General features: G+C 42.5%; 1 protein-coding gene across 1 annotated transcript in view; it reads right to left on the reverse strand.

Moving 5' to 3' along the window:
- The window catches only part of DCDC1 (doublecortin domain containing 1), a 224732-nt gene that overhangs the window by 20120 nt on the left and 180879 nt on the right, over positions 1-23733 (reverse strand). Inside the window, exons 20-25 of the mRNA XM_027772760.1 lie at positions 21457-21627; positions 17867-18049; positions 11329-11535; positions 9497-9689; positions 6789-6941; positions 5977-6078 (exon numbers count right to left, since the gene is read on the reverse strand). Coding sequence (XP_027628561.1) covers positions 5977-6078; positions 6789-6941; positions 9497-9689; positions 11329-11535; positions 17867-18049; positions 21457-21627 — 1009 coding nt within the window. The remainder of the gene's footprint in view (positions 1-5976; positions 6079-6788; positions 6942-9496; positions 9690-11328; positions 11536-17866; positions 18050-21456; positions 21628-23733) is intronic.

A 23733-nucleotide genomic window follows, 5' to 3' on the forward strand; every position in this document is an offset into this window, starting at 1 on the left:
AGCAGTGGTTTAGTCAAACGGGGCCGTGACCTTATACAGTCCCCATCGCCTCTCCCAGTCTGAGACATATGTTTTGTCCTTTTCACTAATTATAAGCCTCTTCCCCCACCACTAGTTAGAATCCCTGGGATTAAGTATTTCTAAAATAATATTAACCCATTGTTTTTTCTCTAATACCACCCCACGATTAGTTTCTAACACTCTGCTGTGCCCTTTATGATGTTAAGAAGCTGTGGCAAGAGAAAATATTTACTGAAATACTGTATTCTAAAGAACCACGGGCATAATTTAATAAGCACGACAATTCAGATCTGTGCATTCTTTCAACTACACCACTTCCAGTCATTGTAAAAGAGGTTTAAACACACACTTAGGGAGCTGTTTCTCTTGTGCTGAAGGTGCACAAGGCACTTCATACTGACCTCCAAACCTTTTAAGAAAAAATCATACCTTATCTTGTTTGTTTGTTTTGTTTTGTTTTGTTTTGAGAGGTTTTTACTATAGGGTGCGTGCGCTCGCCAGAAAGAGAGAGACAGAGAGACAGAAAGTGAGAAATCATCCCCACCCCCCAGGGAGGATGGCCACGCCGCAGTCCCTTCTCCTTCATTCTCCTCTTGGGATCTTGGGACCTTGGGCACGCACACACATGCACCCGGTGTGTGTTCAAGTCACTAGGTCTGGGACTCGAACCGCGGTCGACTACAAGGGAGTCCAGCGACATAGCCATTACGCTAACTGCTGGTCCCAAAATTGTGCCTTATCTTGTATTCCTACCACAAGTGTGTTCTGAGCAGCAGCCAGAAGTCAGACACTGCGCTGGGTGGTATGCATGTGAGCACGTTCAAGAGCCAGTTCTTCCCTCAAGTGAGGAAGGAAGACGTCAAGGAAAGGATCGCAATGGCTGACTGCGTGTGTGTGGCATCAGAGGTGCAGCATCTATGACAGCGTGTCGCAAGATCTGCTAGCCTCGTCTGAGGTGTCAGAGAAGGTTTTGGCAAGAAAGTAACGCTTAGGTTGTTAAAATAATAGAACTACCAAAATGAAATTGACTCTCAATTTTGTTATCAAGGTGCTCTTAATGAGCAGATTTTCAGGTTTTAGCTAAAAAAAAAAAAAAAAAAAAAAAACAAACAAACAAAAAAAAACCCTTTGAAAATAATTGGGTACTTGCAGAGGATAAGGCGTGTGTGCCCTTGCAGTTCAAGTTTATAGAAACAAGTGGCAGAATGACTTTTCTGGGAAGCCAGAACTCTAGGAACCTAATGAGCATTCATATGCAATTTATGGATGGAGAGGAGACGGAACTGAATGGACCCACCAATGAGCTCCATGACAAGGCCACCCAGTGATGTGTTTTAGAGAAGAGCACGATGGTATCTCACAGATAAACAACACAAATTATACTAAGTATAGTTTTTATCCAACTCTATTCCTAGAGTACAAAAACATTAATTTATGACATAAATTTTTATGAATAATATTTCAACAAATATTTTATTTATAATGCATTTTGAACACTAACACTGTGTTCATCTAAAGAGCATTCAGCAATAGTTTATCATTTACATTATTAAGAGCTGGGCATTAAATATAAGAAACAGGAAAAAACATTACGCATTACTTGCTTTTTTGTCAACTTGCTTCTAATGGCCCTCAGAATATGAACACATCTGTACTCTAATTTTCATAAAGAGACATAATGTCAGAACAAAAGGTTTTAGTTTGGGGAAGGTTTTCATAATAAACTATTATTTATGAAGGTAAAAATAGCATAAATTGAAACTAAGCCAAAATGTATCAAATAAATTATTTTTTCTTTTCCTTTTTGAATTTCTAGAAGATGCAGGCACTCACCAGAGATAGACAGAGGGGAGAAAGCAGCCCTGCCGGGGCGAGGTCACACCACGACCACTCTCCTCCCTCTCTCCGCCCCTGTGGAAGGCTGCACACACTTGCACACTCGCGTAGCATGTTTTTTAAGCTGCTGGGGCTAGGATCCAAACTGGGTTCGGCCATGTGAGATCTAGCTCATTTAACCACTAGGCTATAGGGCTCGCCTGACTTTTTTGATTATCATTACATTTTCCATCTATTCTATTTTATTTCACATGTGGTCACAGGATAGAACCGGAAGTAATATCAATGGGGCATGCCTCTCCCTACTCCTAGCTCCCACTTCTAGGCCTGCTGGCACTGCAGCAAATTCCTCTCAGCAGAAGTTAGAGAATGTTAATGTTTTGCTGGTTTTTCCTGGGACAAGGAGTTTTCAAAAAGTTCTTGAAAAGTGTGTATTATGAAAAAACTAAACACAAATTTTAAAAGAATGTGCACCAAAATAACCCCCTCCTTGAATTTCATTACACACGCTTTTAAACTCCCCTCATGTAAGTCCCATCAGGACAGCTCATTGGGAGGCCCAGCCTGGTTCAGCATATCCGTGTCTGGAAGGAAAAGCCCACTCAGTCTGAGGTTTCAGTTAGCAGACCCCTTGCGATCCCGTACTAAGCGAAATGCTCCCACATTGCCTTCATGTGTGACAGAGGTGACACTTTGGCATGATCTGCTATTACTGAGTTTTACTTATCAGTCTTAAGAACCCCCATGGAAGGTTTGTTGCATTCTTAGGAATTTTTATGCCAATATTTATTATTTATTATGTACGACCCATGTAGTAGACACTGGACATTTGTTACTTATATAAATTGCACAGAGTAATTACTAGCACATTGGCAAGGATGTTTACAAATGAAATGTAAAATCAGCTTCGTCACAACCGCGCTCTGGAGCGTGCACAGCGCATGTCCAGTAACTCTGCAGGGCATTCACTGGGGCTCCGGGCCAGACGTGGCGTATTCAGCTGGCAGACCACTCATGTCTCCTATCACTCGACCCTCAAGAAGCTCGTGAACTAATAGGGACTGCAATTAAATGAGCTAAGACTTGTTCTTATTTGCCCTCATAATCTTGACAGCTAGAAACAGGCCTTCCTCAGAGTAAGCATGTGTCAGACTTATCTCTGACAGCAGAAGACGTAGCAGTGTGTCAGCAGAGACAAGGTTTATCCTAGCCTAAACGCTAAGGGAAACTGCATCAATGGACTCCTCGACAAACATCGAAGGACCCAATGTAGTTTTCTATAGTGAAATTAGAGACGATGCCAGATGAACTTTAAATGCAATACTTGATGGTGGCCAACAGGTGGTGTGATGGTTAAGGCGCTGCACTCCCACATGGCCAACCACAGTATACACACACACACACACACACACACACACACATACACATAATTCTTTTAAAAAATACTTAATTGGGATGAAAGCTGAAGACGTGATATAAGACTAGAATTAGTAAAGGCAGATATGCCAGGTGCTATTTTCAGTTTGTTGCTTCTATTGATTTAACTTAATACAGGAATGGAGTATAGAAAACTTTTCGGAATGAATAGCTGAAATTGCACTTGTTCTTCAACCATTCTACAACTATGCATGGAACAAATGATAGAAATTAAGGCATAGAATTCATTGTCTAATCATTGTCTAGAGAAAAAGGTCACAGAACAGGCCATTTTAATAATGCAGTGAGAACACTCAGAGGGAGTTCAGAGAGTGATCATCTACATTATCACAAGATTGGAATGTTGGGGAAGGTTTCCGTGAAGAAATAGCAAGCTTGGGAACCAGCAGTTAGCGTAATGGCTATGTCGCTGGACTCCCACGTAGTCGACCGCGGTTTGTGTCCCGGACCCGGTGGCTTAGAACTCACGCCGGGCGCGTGTGCGTGCGTGCCCAAGATCCCGAGAGGAGAATGGAGGAGAGGGGATTGCGGCGTGACCATCCCCCCTGGGGGGTGATTTCTCGCTTTCTGTCTCTATGTCTCTCTCTGTCTGTCTGGCGAGCGCACGCGCCCTATAGCGAAAAATCTCTCCAAAAAAAAAAAAAGAAAGAACCAGCAAGCCACAAAGATACATATGACAAAGAGGGACACTCTAAGAGGACAGGAGACAGAAACTGTGGAGGCAGAGAAACTAAATCCCTTCTGGAGCTCAGAGTTCCGAACCTAACGTGCCTGGGGCTAAAGGAAAATTCAGATGGATGGAGTGAGGAGGGCGAGGACAGGAGTTTACAGAAAGTGACATCACGAAGGCCCACGGTGAGGAGCTCCATTTCATCCTAAAGGTGATAGGGAGCTTTGAAGGGTTTTGTGCTCGGGGTACCATAACACCTTTGTATTTAGGGGGAAAAAAATAGAATTAATTATTTCATTTTATTTATTATTATTTTTAAAATTTGCTATAGGAGATATGTGCTCACCAGAGAGAGTGAGAGAGAGAGGGAAAGTGAGACAGCAGGCCCCCAGGTCCGAGACTTGAACCGTGGTCGGCTGTGTGAGAGTCCAGCACCCACCCACCATGCCCCATGCTGGCCCCGATGCCTTTGTATTTCTGCACGATCACTTCAACTCCAGAACGTCATCCTTATTCACAGAATGGAAACTACCATCAAGACTGGAAGCAGAGAGAGCGGTTAGAGAACCGTCCCAGTAATCCAAGGCACAGATCATGGCAGGGCGACCCTGGGCCATAAGAATGCTAGAATTCACCCGAGAGCAGCTCAACAGACTGCACGTAAGAAGGCACACTGAACATTCGCTGGGGCGGGGGTGAGGGAGAGGCAGATGTGCGGGACGGCTCCCAGGTCTCTGAGACGGAGCGCCTGGGTGGCTGCGGGAGCATCTCCACTAGAGGAACTGAAGGAGGCGTGTGCATGGGGACAGTGTGATGCCCGCAGGACAGCCACGGGAATATGTCCCCTGGGAGCAGGAGAGGTTGGCAGTGCTAACAGATGCTCTTCGCTCAGTAGCCTTTTCAAACCAGAAGCCCATCTAGTGCACTTAAGACTATGTGCTCTTCATGGAAGCAAGATTTACGTGCTTTTGAAACAAGCAAGCACACACACCAGGAGCCGAAGTTCTGCTTTGGCGACCACGGAGCCTGAAATGTACTCCTTCCTAGGCTACAGCCCACAGTGCGTTGTTCCTGCCTGAACAGCCATTTGTACTTCAAGAGGTGGGAAGACGACGAGCATGAAAGCCAAGGACGAAGAGGCCAGGTGGTCCCTCGGACTACATGGGACGCATCTTACACTATACCAAAGGAGGAGTCTTTTTGCAATATTTATACTGTGGAGATCTGAGTAATTTTTCTCTCATATTATTCAAAACTAAACAAAAGGGACCAGCAGTTAGTGTAATGGCTGTGTCGCTGGACTCCCATGTAGACGACCACAGTTTGAGTCCTGGACCCAGTGGCTTAAAACTCATACCGGGCATGTGTGCGTCTGTGCCCAAGATCCCAAGAGGAGAATGGAGGAGAAGGGATTGTGGCGTGGCCATCACCCCTGGGGGGTGATTTCTCACTTTCTGTCTGTCTGTCTCTCTCTGTCTTTCTGGCGAGTGCACGCGCCCTATAGCAAAAAACGCTTTAAAAAAAAGTATAAAAAAAAAGAACCTTTCCCCCAGCAATATCCCAGGATGACATGTCTCTCTGTCTCTCTTTGTCTTTCTGGTGAGTGCACGCGCCCTATAGCAAAAACCTCTTAAAAAAAAAAGTATTAATAAAAAAAGAACCTTTCCCCCAGCAATATCCCAGGATGACAGCAAGTTTTATCTAAAGATGAATTCTAAACTCATAAAGTTATTAGTTCAGGGGTTATCTCAAAAGCAACAGGATGGTTATCTAGCCCACATACCCTCCTAAGTTTTTATAATGTGTTTGTTTTAGTATGAAATTTAAATATGAGATCAGCACTATAAAGGTACGTTACTAGTTTTTAGACTGTGCCCAAGCAACTTGCACAGCTCGACAATCACGTCACACACATTCGTTAAACACCTGGGACCTCGTGGTAAAAATCTATCGGCAAATTGAGGTTACCTTTTGAATTACATATGGTGAGGACTGGTTTCATGCATACTGACCTTTTAACTGTCTCAGTTTGTGTTTCATGGTACCTAAATCAGCCAAAATTTTGTCCTTTTTTAGCCAGTTCTGTTTCTCTGTCTTTGCTTCTTTCTGTAGAGCTAGAATAATAACACATGCTACTTGGTCTCACATTCTTTTATCAACAGCAATTTATCATGCACAGCAATAATTTATAAAGAACTTTCTGCTCCAAGAAATAGATTCAATTAGAAACAAGTAATTAAAAGGTAAGGGTCATTACAAGAACCTCATTTGAAAGATGACAGGGCTTAAGGCATTTCTTTCTGGAAGGGAGGGGGGAAAGAAGAACATTGCTGTTTTATTATATAGATTTACCATATGCAATAGCCATATTTCATTTTCCACTTCCACAAACTATTTGGAGGTGATGAAAGCCTGGCTTGGAACCATTCATTTTTTAAACACCCACCTTCTGCCTAAAGGGTGCAATTCCTAAAAATGAAAATGTGTAGACAGGTCGTCCTCAGTGTGAATTAAACTCATTTGTTATTTTCTAATGTGTACCATTATTCTCAGTCTTACAGACCAAGAATCTCTTTATCAACTAAATTAGACATTTTTCCATGCAGAATACTCCATTCCAGTCAGAAAAAAACAGGCCATTGTGTGGAAAGGGGGCAGCGCCGTCCTCCCGCACTCGCAGCCGAAGGGCCTCGCTCTCTGCATAAATGCAATGCTGTAACGGTGGCGTTTCCGCATTTAATTTGTCTTCTCACCATGACATAAAATTTATTTCTCCTACTCTTCATACACTTACTCGAAGAGAGAAAAAAATAAAAAGACGTACCATTTGGAGGAAGAAATGGTTCACCGCAAGATACCCAGATGGCAACAGGATTTCTGAGGACGAGGGCGAGCAAAGACTTATCTATACCATCCAAACTATCCGGCCCCACGGAGTCTGGAAGGAACTTGCTTTCCACTTTTATCCTCAGGTTTTCTGGGAAATAAATGCACGTTTGCCATTGTTTAATAATAATGAATAAACCTTTCAGAATTCATTTCTTTATTCAAAATATTTCACTCTTCATTAATGACTTGATTTAAACAGGCAATTCCAAAACCAGAGGCCAAGACATAAATATGGTAAGAAACTTCATATGCAACCACAGAATTTAAACTGATGTGATTAGAAATAATACGTTTATTTTCTTTCACATCGGCTGGCTCCAAAAGAAATCTGAAACAGCTTACCAAAATACCTACTCTGAAGCGGGGACAAGAAAGCGAGAAGACCTAGCAGAGGGAAGATGAGTAGAGGAGCAGACTACTGCGTCTGGTGCCCCAGGGTCCTTACATTTTAAGAGGACTGTTAAGAGCAATCTCATTCTGCCGCCAGAAAGATCAAAAAGAAACAAAAGCGTTGAGAAGAAACAGTGGTTGGCCTATTTACTTTGGCCAGCTAGCTGTCGTTATCATTATTATTATTATTATTATTACCTGGAGTAAACACCTCTCTGCTTTTATTTGCTAGAGATAAAGCACAATTTGTGCTCCGACCTTCCTGGTAGCCAAAGACAGGGAAAAACACTACTTCCATATTCACATGGCCATGTACAGGAGAGGTCAATTCCTCAGCATTCTTCCTCATCCTAAGATCTGAGAGAAATTCACGGAAGGGTCCTGGAAAGTGGTCATCTGTGACACAGCCAACAGAATCCTGCAACGGAGACACCTCCCACGGAGAGCTTCTAGGCTGGGTGTTCACCACACTTCACATGCATTTGCTCATACGGTTCTCAAAACAAGACTCTGCGATGGTCCTACTACCACTCCCCTCTTACTGGTGAGGTCACTCGTTGGGTGACCACAGAGCCAGGACTGGAGTCCGGGCCACCTGCCTCTGGAGCCTGCGTCCTTAACCTCTGCCTGGTTAGAAAGCACTGTGCTTCGTGGGCATTCTGACCACAGGCTGTTTCTTGAAGGCTCTTCAACACAAACTGTTGGCTTAACACCAAGCCATAATTCTGTAAAGAGGACAGCTTCCTAGTGGCCCTGAATGATTAAAGAATAACTTTGAAATATTTGAGAAAAGAATGGCACCAAAACGACACCCCTTTGATAGTCTTACATGAATAACATAAAATCCAACCAGATTTTAGTAAGAATTGTAAAGTATTTGAAATCACAGTCTTAGAGAGTCTAGAGGGTAGGTATTCTATAATATATGCCAAATAAAGGCAGAACTGTGTGCTTCTGTGATTAGCTGGGCACTCAATGTTCACATATCTATTTCCTAAAACTCTTTAGGGAACAAAACAAATGATGTCCAGTGCGCAAGCACGATGGCTGATATGCATTCGATGCTTGGTCAACATCGAGTAGGCACGGTTCTGAGTGATACAGATACAAGGGGGACTTCAGAGACTTTGCAGAGATATGGAATTAAAGTATGAGTTTATTTTGGTGTAAAACTATTTTAAATCTATGCATGGCTTTTTCATTATACACATTTTTCATGGATTTTTGAAGACTCCAAATAGATGACTATATATTCATATTTATAAGCCAAATGGAATATATTTAATATCTATGTTGAATATCCCTCTCTCTCACTCTGTCCCTGTCCCTCTCTGGTCAAATTAAAATAAATAAATAAGTGAAGTTAAATAAAATAATTGTTAACATAAATAAATAAATGACCAAGTCTATTATAGCAGCATAAAACAGACCACGACAATTTTCAAGTGAAGATATATATATATATATGTATGTATTCAGTTTTGTCTTCCAAAACGCCCTGTGAATTAAGGTCTATTAGTATCCTCATTTCACAAATGAGAAAATTGAGGCACAGAGTGACTAAACAACTTGCCCAGAGTCATTCAGCTATCAGGAAAGGATTTACACACTGGAGTTCTGGCTCCACAACCCGGTTCTTAACCTCTAAACCACGCCTCTCGACGCAGTAGTGGAAAGTCTCACACTGAGAAAACTCCTGAACTATTATTAGCAAGACTTCCTTTCATTCAGTAAACTGTTGTCTGGGACACAGGCCCTGACCCCAAGTCAGGGGGAGACGGAGAGGACACTTTCTCTTTCTTTGATATATTCCTTATTAAAATCTTTACTTCTGTATTTGTTGTGAGTTTCAAGCTGCCAGGTCTGGGACCTGACCTGTGGACACTTTCTCTTCTAACAGTGGGAAGAGCTGCTCTGATCCAGCCCCAGATTCGTAGGTGCCCTCCAGCTAGTTTCGGTTCTGAGTGTGTGAACGAAAGACGTTCATGTTTCATGAAGTAGCCGCACTAGCAAACGCAGCTGATCAACTCTCTGTGATATTTATTGTTTCAGGGCTAAAACCTTTTCTTATTCTAGATGGTAAAAACAATATGAGAATCTCAGTGATACTCTCGGAATCACTTATAAAAGGAGCTTCCTGTGATGATGCGATTCCAGAGGGGTGACGGAATGAAAGAATCACATTTAGCTTTTCCATGATCACATGTAAGTAGAACCAGCTAAATCCTGAAGGACGCAGACACCCTCGCTTACTTTGCACAGTTCTCTCTTCTCTTCCAGCAGGAGCTGCCTCTGTCCTCTGTCCCTCAGCATCAGTCTGGATACAGGACTCCTCCAGAGCCCATAGAACCAAATCACGCAAGGAATGGACTGCGGTCCCATCTCTCGTGTACACTGTGGAGGCCGCTCTGGCCAGCCCGAGTTGTTCTGTGCACTCTGTAAGAAGCTAGACAACGCAGGCCGTAAGGACCCAGCAGAGAGAGTGAGAGAATCAGGAATAATCGTGAAGAGCTTATCATCGTAGAAATCTGAGAAAATGCTTTCCTTGAGGAAATAGCTGAATAACTACCAATCTTGATGAGACACGTTTGGACGTTAAGTTGTCCTACCTAATCTCACATTAGTCCAACCAGATGCGAAAGACCCCTAGCGCCGAAAACTTAACACAGTAGCTGATGCGTGCTAATATACTTCAGCCTCAGAATATTTTCTAAGAAATGTTCAACCCAGAAATCCACTCTCAATTTTGTGGCTTGATAAGGTATGAAATTGTTGTGATATTGATGAACTGCTTTAAAATAAATGAGCGGTTAACTTTCAAACCAAGAACTGACACGTATTGTTACCTCCGTTTTGCAGATGGGAAAATAGGCTGAGAGGTTAGCATTTTTGCCAAGACCACGGAAGCCAGCTATGAACCTTGGGGTCTCTGACTTCTGTGCTTTGCTTAGAATGTTGAATAAAAATGTCTTAATAAAAATAACCATTTGTTGTCAACCAAAGAGGTGAGTGAACAGATCTGTGTGTGTGTGTTTTCAAGGAGGTCTACAGAATAACACTGTATTATAATTAACATCACTCGTAAAATGCATTTTTATAAAAAATAATTTCTAGGGAGCACATGCGCTCACCAAAGACAGACAGGCAGACAGTGAACAACTGGCAGAGAAGAAAGCCCCCTTCCAATGGATGCCGTCCAGCCACAATCCCTTTTCCATTTCTTCGTCGCACACATGTGCCCAGTGTGTTTTACAAGCCCCCGGGACTAGGATCCAAACTAGTCAGCCATGTGGGATCTGGCTCCTTCAACCACCAGGCCACAGGGCTGGTAGTCTGTAAAAGCATCAGCCAGGAACTATAGACAAGATAATCCTTAAATAATGGCAGGGCAGAGCTAGGTCTGGTTCTTCTGGGCTCTCCTTTCTGATGGCTAGGGGGAGCCTCCAAGACAGACATGGCGTCCCCTCTAAGGCAACCCTTGCCCCTTCAGCTTTAAAGTTTAGACACACTCTAGCTAGGAGGAGGTGCTCCGATGCTCCAGGTGGTAAACGAGGTGGCATCTCTTAGACTCCTCCAATGACAGAGCTCAAAGCTGCCCTGGGAAGCAAGTCGGGAAGGCATTCTGTCTGTCGCAAGAAGGAAGAACTTGGGTAGCTCTGTTTTCCCTCTCTGCTCTGGAGCCAATCTAAAACACTTACTCAAGCTTCACATTTGAAGGTCTGTATCCAAATAAATTCAATTAAAAAAAAAATGTCTTTAAGAAATCAGAGATTGGTGCCGGCAGGTGGCATGGTAGTTAAGGTGCTGGACTCCCACATGGCCAACCACGGTTTAAGTCCTGGACCTGTCAGCTTCCTTTCTCACTTTCCCATGCACTCTCTGTCTCTCTGGCCAAACTGAATAATAATAAATAAAATTAAATAAATTATTATTATAAAAAAATATTGTGACTTTGAACACCTCAGCTTAAGCTGGTGCATCTGGCTGAGGACATGTGTCACCCAATCCCACCACTTCTTCCGGTCAGAAATGCCATTGTCATTATCTCTGAGGGTGCAAGCAGCGCTGAGGTAAGGGCCACTTACCATGGGGAATGTTCGGGCCACGATGAACTTCCCATCACCAAAGCCAGCCCCGTTTTTGTGTGCGATTACTTTCACTGCCTTCTGGCGAGCAGCGGCCGGAGCCCAGTGAGGCACAGCGTGCAGGCAGGTCTCCATCCGGAGAGACAGCAGACGTTCTTTGTAGTGGCTTAGGGTTTTTTCAGCTTTGTCGTGAGATGATAAATCAGCCTGATTTTAAAAACAATTGTACAGGGACCAGCAGTTAGTGTAATGGCTATGTCGCTGGACTCCCACGTAGTCGACCATGGTTCAAGTCCCGGACCCAGCGGCTTAAACTCACGCCGGGCGCATGTGCGTGTGTGCCCAAGATCCCGAGAGGAGAATGGAGGAGAAGGGATTGCGACGTGGCCATCCCCCCTGGGGGGTGATTTCTTGCTTTCTGTCTCTCTCTCTCTCTCTGTCTGTCTGGTGAGCGCACGCGCCCTATAGCAAAAACCTCTCAAAAAATTAATTAATTAACTAAAAAAATTTTAAAAACCAATTGTACATTAACTGAAATATTTTTTAGTTTTGTTATTTAGATATACTTCAGTCTCTTAATAATTTTTAAAGAACAATTTATTTCATTTTATTTATTACTATTATTCAACTTGAGCAGAGAGAGATCGAGGAAGGGAGCTGCCAGGTCTGGGACTTGAACTGTGCTCAACCATATGGGAGTCCAACGTCTTACCCACCACTCCACCTGCCAGCCCCCACTTCAGTCTCTTAATGTACGAAATGTGTGGATCGTGAGCATGAGCTCCAGGATTTTTTTTGTTTTTTTTTTTTTGAGAGATTTTCACTGTAGGGCACGTGCGCTCGCCAGACAGACAGAGAGAGACATAGAGACAGAAAGCGAGAAATCACCCCCCAGGGGGGATGGCCACGTCGCAATCCCTTCTCCTCCATTCTCCTCTCGGGATCTTGGGCACGCATGCACACGCACCCGGCGTGAGTTTTTTAAGCCACCGGGTCCGGGACATGAACCGCGGTCAACTACGTGGGAGTCCAGCAACATAGCCATTACGCTAACTGTTGGTTCCCCAAGTTTCACAAGGCTCGGGCCCTGTGCTGCCCACACCGATGCCCGGGTGGGAGGGACACGGGGTCGGAAGCTCCCCGCTGCATTCCAGCCCTGCCTGGTGCCGGTGACTCCCGGTGTCTGGCTTGTGCGTCTGACCTTCTCTTGGTGTTTTGTTTCCTTCCCCATGACAGGAGGTGGTGAGAAAGGATGCCAGAGCCCTAGAGAGTCTGGGGCTGAAGTCCGGGGACACCAACATTTTCACCTTTAGGAGGATCCGGTCCTGCGGCGGAGAGGGTGGACGGGAGGGGGTGTGGTCTCAGCCACGGTACAGGGAACAAAGGCAGTCACCTGACCAGGACACCCTCCAGGAGGAGATCTCTGTGTGCGAGGCTGGGCTCCAGCGATTCCTTCTGATCCACTCCCCACCGCCCACCTCACCGCACCTCCTCGCTACCTCCTGGCAGAGCAGATGCCTTCGGGCTCGCTAGGGAGCAGCCACCTCGACCCTTCGAGTCCTGCCCTGCGGACTGACATTTCCGGGACCCACCACCACCCCTGCGCTCCTCCTGTCTCAGGATGAAGGCGAAAGGGGGGTGAGCTGGGACTGGAACAGGCCAGTTCCGAATGCCAGAAGGTCCCCACCTTTAGGAATCACCCCTCTGTGTAAGATCCACTCACTCTTCTCACTTCTAACTTGAAGGGAAGGCTTTTTAAATGGTGCTGTTTTAAATTAAACCACAGGGAGAGAGAGCCCGAACTTCAGCTGTGAAATATTGCCTTCAGAGACTAAAAATGAAAATTTTCTGCTGAGACTACTCCCTCCATATTCATTTCTAGAAAGGCACAAACCCAGGCCCATCCTCAGATGAATCCCGAACTTCAGCTGTGAGATGTTGCTTTCAGGGACTAAAAATGAAGATTTTCTGTTGAGAGTTCCCCCTCCAGATTCATCTCTAGTGGCCTCTACGCACTGTGTGTCTAGACAGGTCCAAGTGAACAGGTCCAAACATCTGAATACGATTAGGGTCAGAATATTCCTCTATTCCGCCAGAATAGCCCTTCTTCAAGAGACAGACAGCTCCATGGCTCCTGTGATCTAGCCATTTGGGGAGAAAGGAAGATGTCCCACTGATAACTGGGCCTCCAGCATCCAAAGCTCGCGTGATTGAACTTCCAAGTTTGGGAAGAAACCGATCATCCACCAGATGACTAGAAATCGCTGCAGGACCACAAGAAATATGGGGAAGCAGGAAAATACCTCTCCCACAAGGGAAAAGGATAGCTCCTCTTTATCCACACACAGTTCAATGGAAATCATGGAAATGTCTGATAAAGAATTCAGAACATTCATAATGGCAAAGCTAACAGAGATGGAAGAGAAGAGAGACAAGGAACTGCTGAAGAGGAAGGAGAAAGGAGTTGAAGAGTTCCAGGAGGTGAGGAAATTCATGCTAGATCTAAAAGAGGAATTTCACACTTTACAAAAGAATCAGATGGAACTGTTAGAGATGAAGGCTATAATACAAGAAGTCAAAATCTCCCTTGAAAGTATTAAAAGCAGACTAGATCATACAGAAAATAGAATCTCTAATGTAGAAGAGAAAATGGTTGGCCTAGAAAAATCCACCGCGAAGACTGAGAAAATGGCCCAAAAATTTGAGAATAATATGCGAGAAGTACTAGATACCATCAAACGTCCAAACATCCGGATAATAGGCATCCCAGAAGGTGAAGAGACTCATAAGGGCATTGATAATCTATTCCATGAAATCTTACAAGAAAATTTTCCAAACCTGGAGAGGCACTCAAAGATTCAGACCCAAGAAATACAGAGGACCCCAAATAGAATCAACCCAAGAAGATCTTCTCCAAGACACGTTATAGCCAGATTGACCAAAACCACAGACAAAGACAAGATACTAAGACTGGCAAGAGAAAAAAGGCAAGTTACCTACAAAGGGTATCCCATCAGACTAACGGCAGACCTCTCATCGGAAACAATGAGAGCGAGGAGAGAATGGGAAAATGTATTCAAAGTATTAAGGGAAAAGCAATTTCAACCGAGAATTCTGTACCCAGCAAGGTTATCGTTCATTTGGGAAGAAAAGACACGAACTTTCCCAGATAAACAAAACCTGAAAGAATTTACCAGCACCAGACCGGATCTCCAAGAAGTTCTTAAGGGAGTGCTATGTCAGTAAAATTAAATGCAGACACACAGAAATAAGAGTTCAGAAACTAAGAAAATGGGCAACTTAATTGTAGGGCCAAAAGCTGGAGTTGAGTATTACATCCCAGATTTCAATCTGGAACATCGAACCTCAACAGATACAGAAGAAAGATTAAGTACATGAGACTGAACTGATGAAACAGTATTCTACGACTTGACTAAAATATTGCTGCTTTTCTTCTAAGCTTTGTTGTCTGGTTTTAAGGACTTTTGTCCTGTCTTCAGCTATCAATAGATTCATGTTCCGACTATTTGAACAGAATACTAACCTGTTTCTAGGCTTTAAGTTTCAAAGAAATATCCTTACCAGTTCAAAACTGCTTTTCTTGAAACCATCGGCTGATCTTGCTATTGAAAGTAGTTAGATTACTTATGATATTGTGTGATCAACGAAATGTTGGGGGAAAAGGAATTGAAGACAACTGTAGACAGCAGAGATAGTGTAATAAGAGAGTGGAATAGGGCAGAGGGCTAGACATGGGGTAAAAAACATATATATGAAAGTAGAAATGGAATATTATGGATGATAACATGCATTACTAAGCCACTATACAGTACATTCTAGATGGGAAATCACATTTAGAATGTTGTGATGATGCTCAGGGAATGAATGTAAATTAATAAAAAAAATTTTCAGAAGAAAAAAAATAGGCATTAGAAATACCTATTTGATGACTGCAGTTAAGCTATATAGCCCTAGTTAGGTGCTACTTTACAGTATGTTCATTCTATTCACTGAGGTTTATGCCTAAAGTCAGTCTTGTGTTCATGGATATGTACATATCAGCTGTGCTTGCTATTGAAAATATTTAGATTTATTAAGATATTTAGTGAAACAATAAAATGGGGGAGGCATAGAAAGCAACAATAGATACCAGACACAGTGTGGGAGGAGGGTGGGAGATGGCAGAGGGTGAGATAGGGAATCAAGGATGGGAAAAAAGGCAAAATATACAGAAAACAAGAAATGGAAAATGATTTGTTGACAATAACACATATGTTGATGTGCTTGATTGAGCCAATATACAGTGTATTCTCAATGGAAAAATCTCATTTTGTATGCTATAATGATGTACAGTGAATGAATGTAAATAAATAAAGAAAAAAAAAAGAATATTCCTCTATTCCCACCGAATCTGATGTTCAAAGAGTGAAAACAAAACAGAAGAGAGGTTGCAGATCACCTCCTCCTGCACGTCTCTGAACGCCCAGATTGAACTTCAAAAATTAGGAAGAAACGCACCATCCATCATATGACTAGAAATCTCTGTAGGGTCACAAGAAATATAGGAAAGCAGGAAAATACCTCTCCTCCAAGGGTAAAGAATAACTCCTCTTCATCCACAGACAGTACAATGAAACTCACAGAAATATCAGATGAAGAAACCTCCCCTTAAAGTATTAAAAGCAGACTAGATCATACAGAAAATTGAATCTCAGATGTGGAAGACAGAATCACTGGCCTAGAAAAATCTACCACAAAGACTGAGAAAATTGCCCAAAAACATGAGAATAATATACGAGAAATACTAGACCATAAAACAAACTTTCCAAACCTAGAGAGGCACTCAAAAATCTAGTCCCAGGTAATACAAAGGATCCCAAATAGAATCAACCCAAGAAGATCTTCTCCAAGACACATTATAGCTAGACTGACCAAACCACAGACAAAGACAAGATACTAAGATTGGCAAGAGAGAAATGTCAAGTTACCTACAAAGGATATCCCATCAAGCTAACAGCAGACCTCTCATCAGAAACAATGCAAGCGAGGAAAGAATGGGAAAATATATTCAAAGTGTTAAGGGAAAAGTAATTCAACCAAGAATACTATACCCAGCAAGATTATCCTTCATATGGGAAGAAAAGACAAGAACATACTCAGATAAACAAAACCTGAAAGATCTACCAACACCAGACCAGATCTCCAAGAAGCTCTGAAGGAAGAACTATACCAGGAAAATTAAATACAGGCACACAGAAATAAGAGTTCAAAAACTAAGAAAATAGCCAACTTAATCATAGGGACAAGTCTGGAGTTGAATATTACATCCCAGAATTTCATCAGGAAGATCAAACCACAACAGAAGATAGATTAAGTACATGAGACTGAACTGGTGAAATAGCATTCTGTGACTTTTGATTAAAACATTGCTGATTTTCTTCCGGGCTTTGTTTTCCAGTTTTAAGGATTTTTTTGTCCTGTCTTGAGCTGCCGATAGGTTCATGTACCTAAGTTTTAAGCAAAGTTCCTTAGCATTTCTTTGACTTATTAAAGCTAAAACTGCTAGGGACCAGCAGTTGGCGTAATGGCTTTGTCGCTGGACTCCCATGTAGTTGACCACAGTTTGAGTCTCAGACCCAGTGGCTTAAAATTCACCCTGGGTGCGTGAGCGTGCATGCCCAAGATGAGGAGAGGAGAATGGAGGCGAAGGGATTGTGGCACGGCCATCCCCCCTGGTGAGCACACGCGCCATATAGCAAAAATCTCTAAAAAAAAAAAACAAAACAAAACAAAAACAAACAAAAAAAACCCTAAAACTGCTTCTGTTAAAATTAAAAGAATATATTAATTAAAAATACCTATTTAATGATTGTAGTAAGCTTTATAGCATCAGCTAGGTGCTACCTTATAGTATATTCATTCTTCTCAGAGTTTCACGCCTAAAGTCAGACATGTATTCACAGATATGTATTTACCAGCTGAACTTGCTATTGAAAGTAGTTAGATTATTTAAGAAATTCTGAGGGAAAAGGAATGGGGAAAAAGAAAGCAAGCAAGGTCCCAGGAAAGTGGCAGAGTTTGATTTGGTTTGGTTTCCCCTATGAGCTCTGAATAGTGTTAGACATGGATGTGTGAATCCTGGCACCCGCCCTGAACAGTTATTAACGACATGCTGAATAACCCCAAAATGTTGCACACTCCTGAAAAGGGGTTTAGTCCATGCTTCCAGATAAAAAAGCTGCCCTGCTAATCTGAAGCACTTCCTTGCCTGAAAGTGACACAGAGAACAGGGAAAGGCAGGAGTGGATGATTACAGCTGCAGAGCTGCCCAAGTAACTTCAAAGGGCGAGTTGTCCTATTAATAGACAACACATCTTAAATTCCAGGGAAAGGAAGTCACTGCAGGTCTGCGGGACAGGGCAGGGCATCTGACGGAGAACTGGATGGCGGGGATGAGCTTGAGTGCAAAGCAGACAGTGAGCGCAGCGCAGGTTCCGGGCCAGGCCGGCCCCTTAGCAGAGCTCCGATTGCTACACACCTTGGCCACACGGATGACCTTGAAAGGCCCTCGTGAGAAGAGCTGGGTGGTGGAGCCTGATGCACAGAGGAAAGGAACCCCTGGAAGCATCTGCTTCAGTTCCCTCTCCGCTCTCATGGACCGTCCGCAAGCTGAGCAGAGCATAGTCTTTCTCTTTCCATCAGGTGAGAGGTAATAGTATCCCTAAAATAGGAGGAAAAGGCACTTCTAAGCAGGTGTGTCTAAATTAGGACAGCATTTCTGTAGAGCACTTTACAATATACACAGCGCATTTGTATCACAATTCCCAAACGCTAACTCTGAAATTTCCATGTAAGTGTATTATTTTTCTCCTTAATAATCAACATTTTTTTTCTTTTTTTTTTTTTTTGAGAGATTTTCGCTATAGGGCATGTGTGCTTGCCAGACAGACAGAGAGAGACATAGAGACAGAAAGCGAGAAATCACCCCCCAGGGGGGATGGTCACACCGCAATCCCTTCTCCTCCATTCTCCTCTCGGGATCTTGGGCACGCATGCACACGCGCTCGGTGTGAGTTTTAAGCCACCAGGTCTGGGATGCAAACCGCGGTCGACTACATGGGAGTCCAGCGACATAGCCATTACACTAACTGCTGGTTCCCAATAATCAACATTTTTTAAAAAGAAATATTTCCAAACTGTAATGACAACCCAACACCAATGAGAAAACCTGTGTTCAAAATTAGGATTTCTTGGAAAAATGGCCAGTTCTAGATTTGGGACAAGAAATACACCAGATAATCAAAGAGTCTCTTATGCTCAGAAAGAAAAGAAGCTATGCGAGAGTAAAAGGAATCATGTGAAAAAGACAGCAGTTAACGGAAAAGAGCCTGCACTGCCCACAGCAGGTCCACTGGGAACAGCAGAGAGAGTGATGATGAACATATTTGAAGGTGTTCGAATATGGAAAATCTCATGCATTCATAATGATGCTAACAATATAAGTACAGACAAATTTTCTTTAAAAATTTAGAAACAACACCAGCAGATGATGTAGTAGTTACATCGCTGGACAACAACATGGCCCACCGCAGTTTGAGTTTGGACTGGTGGCTTGAAAATCATGCTGGCGCTTGTATGTGAGTGCCCAAGGTCCTGGGAAGAGAATGGAGGAGAAGGGATAGTGGCGTGGCATCCCATCGGAGTTGGGTGGCGTGGGGTGATTTCTCACTTTCTTTCTCACTGTCTCTGTCTCTCTTTCTCTCTAGCAAGCTCATGTGGCCTAAGGTGGCCAAAAAAAAAAAAAAAACTGCTAAAAATTTTTTTACAAACTACACTCATTGGATATTGTTGGAAGAAAACCAGCACTAGTTCCTAACTCTGGAAACTGGCCTCTAAAAAGTATGTCTAGGCCAAGCTGATGGCATGGGGGTGAAGGCAGCTGGATCCCACATGGCAACTGTGCTGTTCAACTCCCAGACCTGACGTCTGAGAAACGCACGGCAGGCATGTGGATACATGCCCGAAATCTCAAAAGGAGGGAGAGACAGAGAAAGGATTGTGGCATAACTCTCTTCACCATGGGGAGAGGGTGCTTTCTTATTCTCCTTCCTCTCTCTCTTTCTCTCTTGGTTTCTCTCTCTCTCTCTGGTGAGCACATGAGCTCTCTGGCACATTTTTAAAAGGTGTCCAATAATTTGCAAGGATGGCCACAATAAAATTGTCCCATTATTGTCAGCATCCCTTTTTGAACTCTGACTTTGCTGCTCATCTAAGCAAATAGAGTTTCTTTCTCCTTTTCTCCTTGACTTGAACCTGTCAAGGGCCATCACTTGCTTTGGCCAAGGCAGCACTGGCAAATGGGGTGCACGCAGGTGCACAGTGAGCGCCTGGGCATGGGAGCTGTCCTGCTTTGGCTACAACTGGAGCCCTATGACCACCACGTGAACACGCTTGAGCTTGCCTGCTTGAGAAGCAATGCCCCTGTGAAGGAGGCCATCTTTGACCACTGAGTCCCCATAGAACTACCAAACTACAGAAGAACCACCAGATGACTACAGTCACCCTGGGCAAGACCTGTCCAGATAAGCCTACTTACTGCAAATAGGTCGCCCAGAAAGCAAAATAAGGTGGTTGGTTTAAGGCACTAAATTTTCAGGTGGTTTGTTACACTGCAATAGATATGTGAGACGGATACAAAAAATTAAGTGTTTATCCTACCTTCCCTTACAAATTATATATTTGGGCAGTGAAATAGCCGGTGAGGTAACGTTCTTCCTCCCCTACATTAAAAGTTTAGGTAATATGGGACCAGCAGATGGTATAATGGTTACATTGCTGGACTCCCACATAGTCAGTCATGGTCTGAGTCTTGGGCCCAAGAGGAGAGGGATATTATGGTACGGTCATCCCCTCCAGCAGGTGATTTCTTGCTTTTTGTCTCTCTGTCTCTCTCTCTCTGTCTCTCTGGCAAGTACACACGCTCTACAGCAAAAAATCTCTCTAAAAAAGAAAGTTTAGCTAATAAATGTAGGTGGGAATAATAAACTTAAGCAAAATTGTCCCCTTCAAAACAAAAAGATGACGTTAGATAAAAGTCATTAGGGAATTTTTAAAATGGGATTAGGTTGTAACCACTTGACCACACTAAGAATTATTATCAGTAACAATGGAAAACTCAGACACTGCCTGTGTAAATGGCAAATATGCAACACACAGAAAAACCTATGAAAGTTTTGTCTAAAAAATGTTAAACATTAATTACAACTCGGGCATGCAGTCCCATTTACAAGAAGGTATGGGGGAAACAGAAACAAGTCGAAGGATGCCACAAACAAACAAGCGAACAAACCCAAAGGGTGTCCTGTCTGCCAGTGAACCCAGACTCTGCAAACAAATGTCCGATAGGCATCTTGTCTGAATCTTGATGCAAACCAGCAAGCCATGGAAAGCATTTTTATAACAGCCTGGGAATTTGCCTAAGGATAAGATAGTAGTTGGCTAAAGAGGAGTTGTTCATTTTGTTAGCTGTAGAAATAGCATGGCGATTATGTCAGAAAAGTATTCAAAATTTTTAGAAGTGTGTGCTTAATTTAGATAAAAAATGGTATCAGGACTGGGGTTAGCAGGCGTGGCAAAACCTTAATAAGAGCTGACTTCGTGATGGATATATGAAGATCTGCTGTATTATTCTACTTTGAAATGTGTATGAAAATCTCCATGACACAATTTTACAGTACTTCTGATAAGATTGTTTTTCCCTTCCATGTGGGGAGGGAGCCAGCAGAGCCCTCATGCCACAATCCACCCCCACCTCAGAAGGCGGCAATCACAGGCCACGTGCACTCCTGACAGGGAGGCTTCAGGATACAAATCCAGAACCTCCCCAGGTGAGTCCCATGAGGGCCTCCCATGCCAGCATCACCCTAAAGTACTTTTATGCAGGTGGATTTGTTCTGCTCCTCGTGAGTTTCTGTCATTCTTTCCTAACTAGAATCTACAAAGCCTGAGTGATTTCATTAAAAACTCAGTGTGTGGCTTGTACAAACATGTGGCTTTCTAGGAGAAGAAAGTGTCTGTGGCTTTATTAAGCTACCCCATTTTCATCTTTGGGTGGAAGGAACCACGTACTGGTTGATCAACGCTTCCTTCTTTAATCACAGAAGACGTACAAACGCCAGCGTAATTTGCTGATGTGATTTCCTTATCCAGGACAGTGCTACAAAAGGCCATGAACACCTTGTTTTTTTCCATGTAACACCACTTCTGATTGGCAGTCCCATTGGTGTAAGGCTTATATTTCTGAAAAAAGAGACAAAATATGGAGTCAGTTAGGTGAGATTACAAGATGGGTATAGCAGTCGTATTTTTCATTAAATAAATTAAAAAATGCAGATAATTATTCACAATCTCATGATGCAGTGAAAACTGTTGATATTTTATATTTATAAATATGCATTCTTCCATTTTAAAGATAGAATCACAAAATGCATATAATTTGATAATTGCATTATTATTATATTTTAACTTAACAAAATCCCATAAACCTTTCTCTAGCATCTTTTTTTTTTTCTCTAGCATCTTTTAAGGGTAGATATAATTTCATTTTTTTTTTTTTTTGGAGAGATTTTTGCTATAGGGCGCGTGCGCTCACCAGAGAGAGACAGAGAGACAGAAAGCAGGAAATCACCCTCCAGGGGGGATTGGCCACGCCACAATCCCTTCTCCTCCATTCTCCTCTCAGGATCTTGGGCAGGCACGCACACGCGCCTGGCGTGAGTTTAAGCCACCAGGTCCGGGACTCGAACCGCGGTCGACTACGTGGGAGTCCAGCGACATAGCCATTATGCTAACTGCTGGTCCCGATATAATTTCATTTTAAGGATATTTGATTTTATTAATCTACAATAGTTAAACATATGGGTTTTCTCCAAAATTTCCCTGTAGTAATCAAAACAGCAATGCACATTAGTGTAATAAATCTTTATGTAATCTTTATGATCATTTCTTTAGGAAAAATTCCTAGAAGTTGAGTTGTTTTTAAAGACTATTATTTATCAAAATATTTTCAGCAAGATTATTTCACTTTACACGTCCACCAACAGTGTTTGAAATGACCCATTTTCTCATATTCTTGCCAAGAAATGGGTTAATACACCAGTATTCCTAAAATGCCAATTTAATAAATGAAAAAAGTAGTACCTTGTTGATATTTTAACTTACATTTCATTGATAATCAAGTAAGTCTTTAAGTCAATATATTTATTTAACTATGTAATAGAAAGAGTATATTCATTCTAATTGTAAAACTCAGTTCAAGTATAAGTAAAGAAATAGTTTCAATTTAGCAGAATTTAAACCAGTAGATTAGTTCTAACTAAACTCTTATGACACCTTAAGGAATTTTATAATTAATAACACCTACTTCACCAAGTGAGAGATTAATAGCGAAGAAGAAAATGAATGAGTCTCAAGAATTACTTTAAATGGTCAGACAACAGAGCTTCTTTCACAAACCTGGAAAATCAAAGACTAGATTTTTCAGGAACAGGAAATGGCTAGTCATATTAATCTGACGTGCCTCATTTTTATTATTCTTACATGAACTTTAGTATTTTCTCTAAGCCAATTGCTTCAAGAAATTAAGAAAAAAAAAAAAAAGTTAAACACCAGCCAAAAGAAAAAAAATACTGAAAGGTAACTCAAATTGCCTTGGGGTCAAATTTTTTTTTTATAAAAGTGGAACTTTAAGGGGGAAACATTCACGTCTATGATTTAATGAAACTGATTAAGGTATTAAATTTGCTCCTAGATGAGGTTTGATCTCACTGTGGTCTTGTTCAAGAGGTACCTGACAGAGAAGAAAATCAGGTTACATACACTGTGTCTCCTAGAATAAATGTTTAGTCCATATTTCTCGACAGGATGGGAGACTTAATTAAGCTTTGGTATTTGTCCAGATTGCTGTGTCCCAATTTTCGATTCAGGGGCTTCAAAACAAGCTGCTTCATTACTATTAAAACATAGACTAATATTCTCTGGGACAATATATTCCGTTCAATGAAAAAGATGGCAAATTCTGTGGAGAACAAAGTAAATGCAAAACAAGAGCTCTCCAGATCTTTCCTTCTAGGAAAACCCCGAACAAATCCATTGAGGAGTGATTTGGGTTACAGGTCATGAGTAACTGCCTAAGTGTCTTCCCATAACTCAACGAGGCCAGACCTCTGGCATCTCTAAGACTTGTTTGGCTACTACATGCATTGGCCGAAGTACACCGGAAGTGCATTTCCAGTGGGCGACTTGGTAGAATTAACACTTGAGCTCATGGCCTCCTGGAAGGCCTCTCTGACCAGGTTTTCTCCTTTCCGTTGCAAGAATGGGCAGGGCAAGGGCTTTGCGATTGTT

The sequence above is a fragment of the Tupaia chinensis genome, unplaced genomic scaffold (genome assembly GCF_000334495.1).
Source record: "Tupaia chinensis unplaced genomic scaffold, TupChi_1.0 Scaffold000037_9, whole genome shotgun sequence".
In the NCBI taxonomy this organism is placed as follows: Eukaryota; Metazoa; Chordata; class Mammalia; order Scandentia; family Tupaiidae; genus Tupaia; species Tupaia belangeri.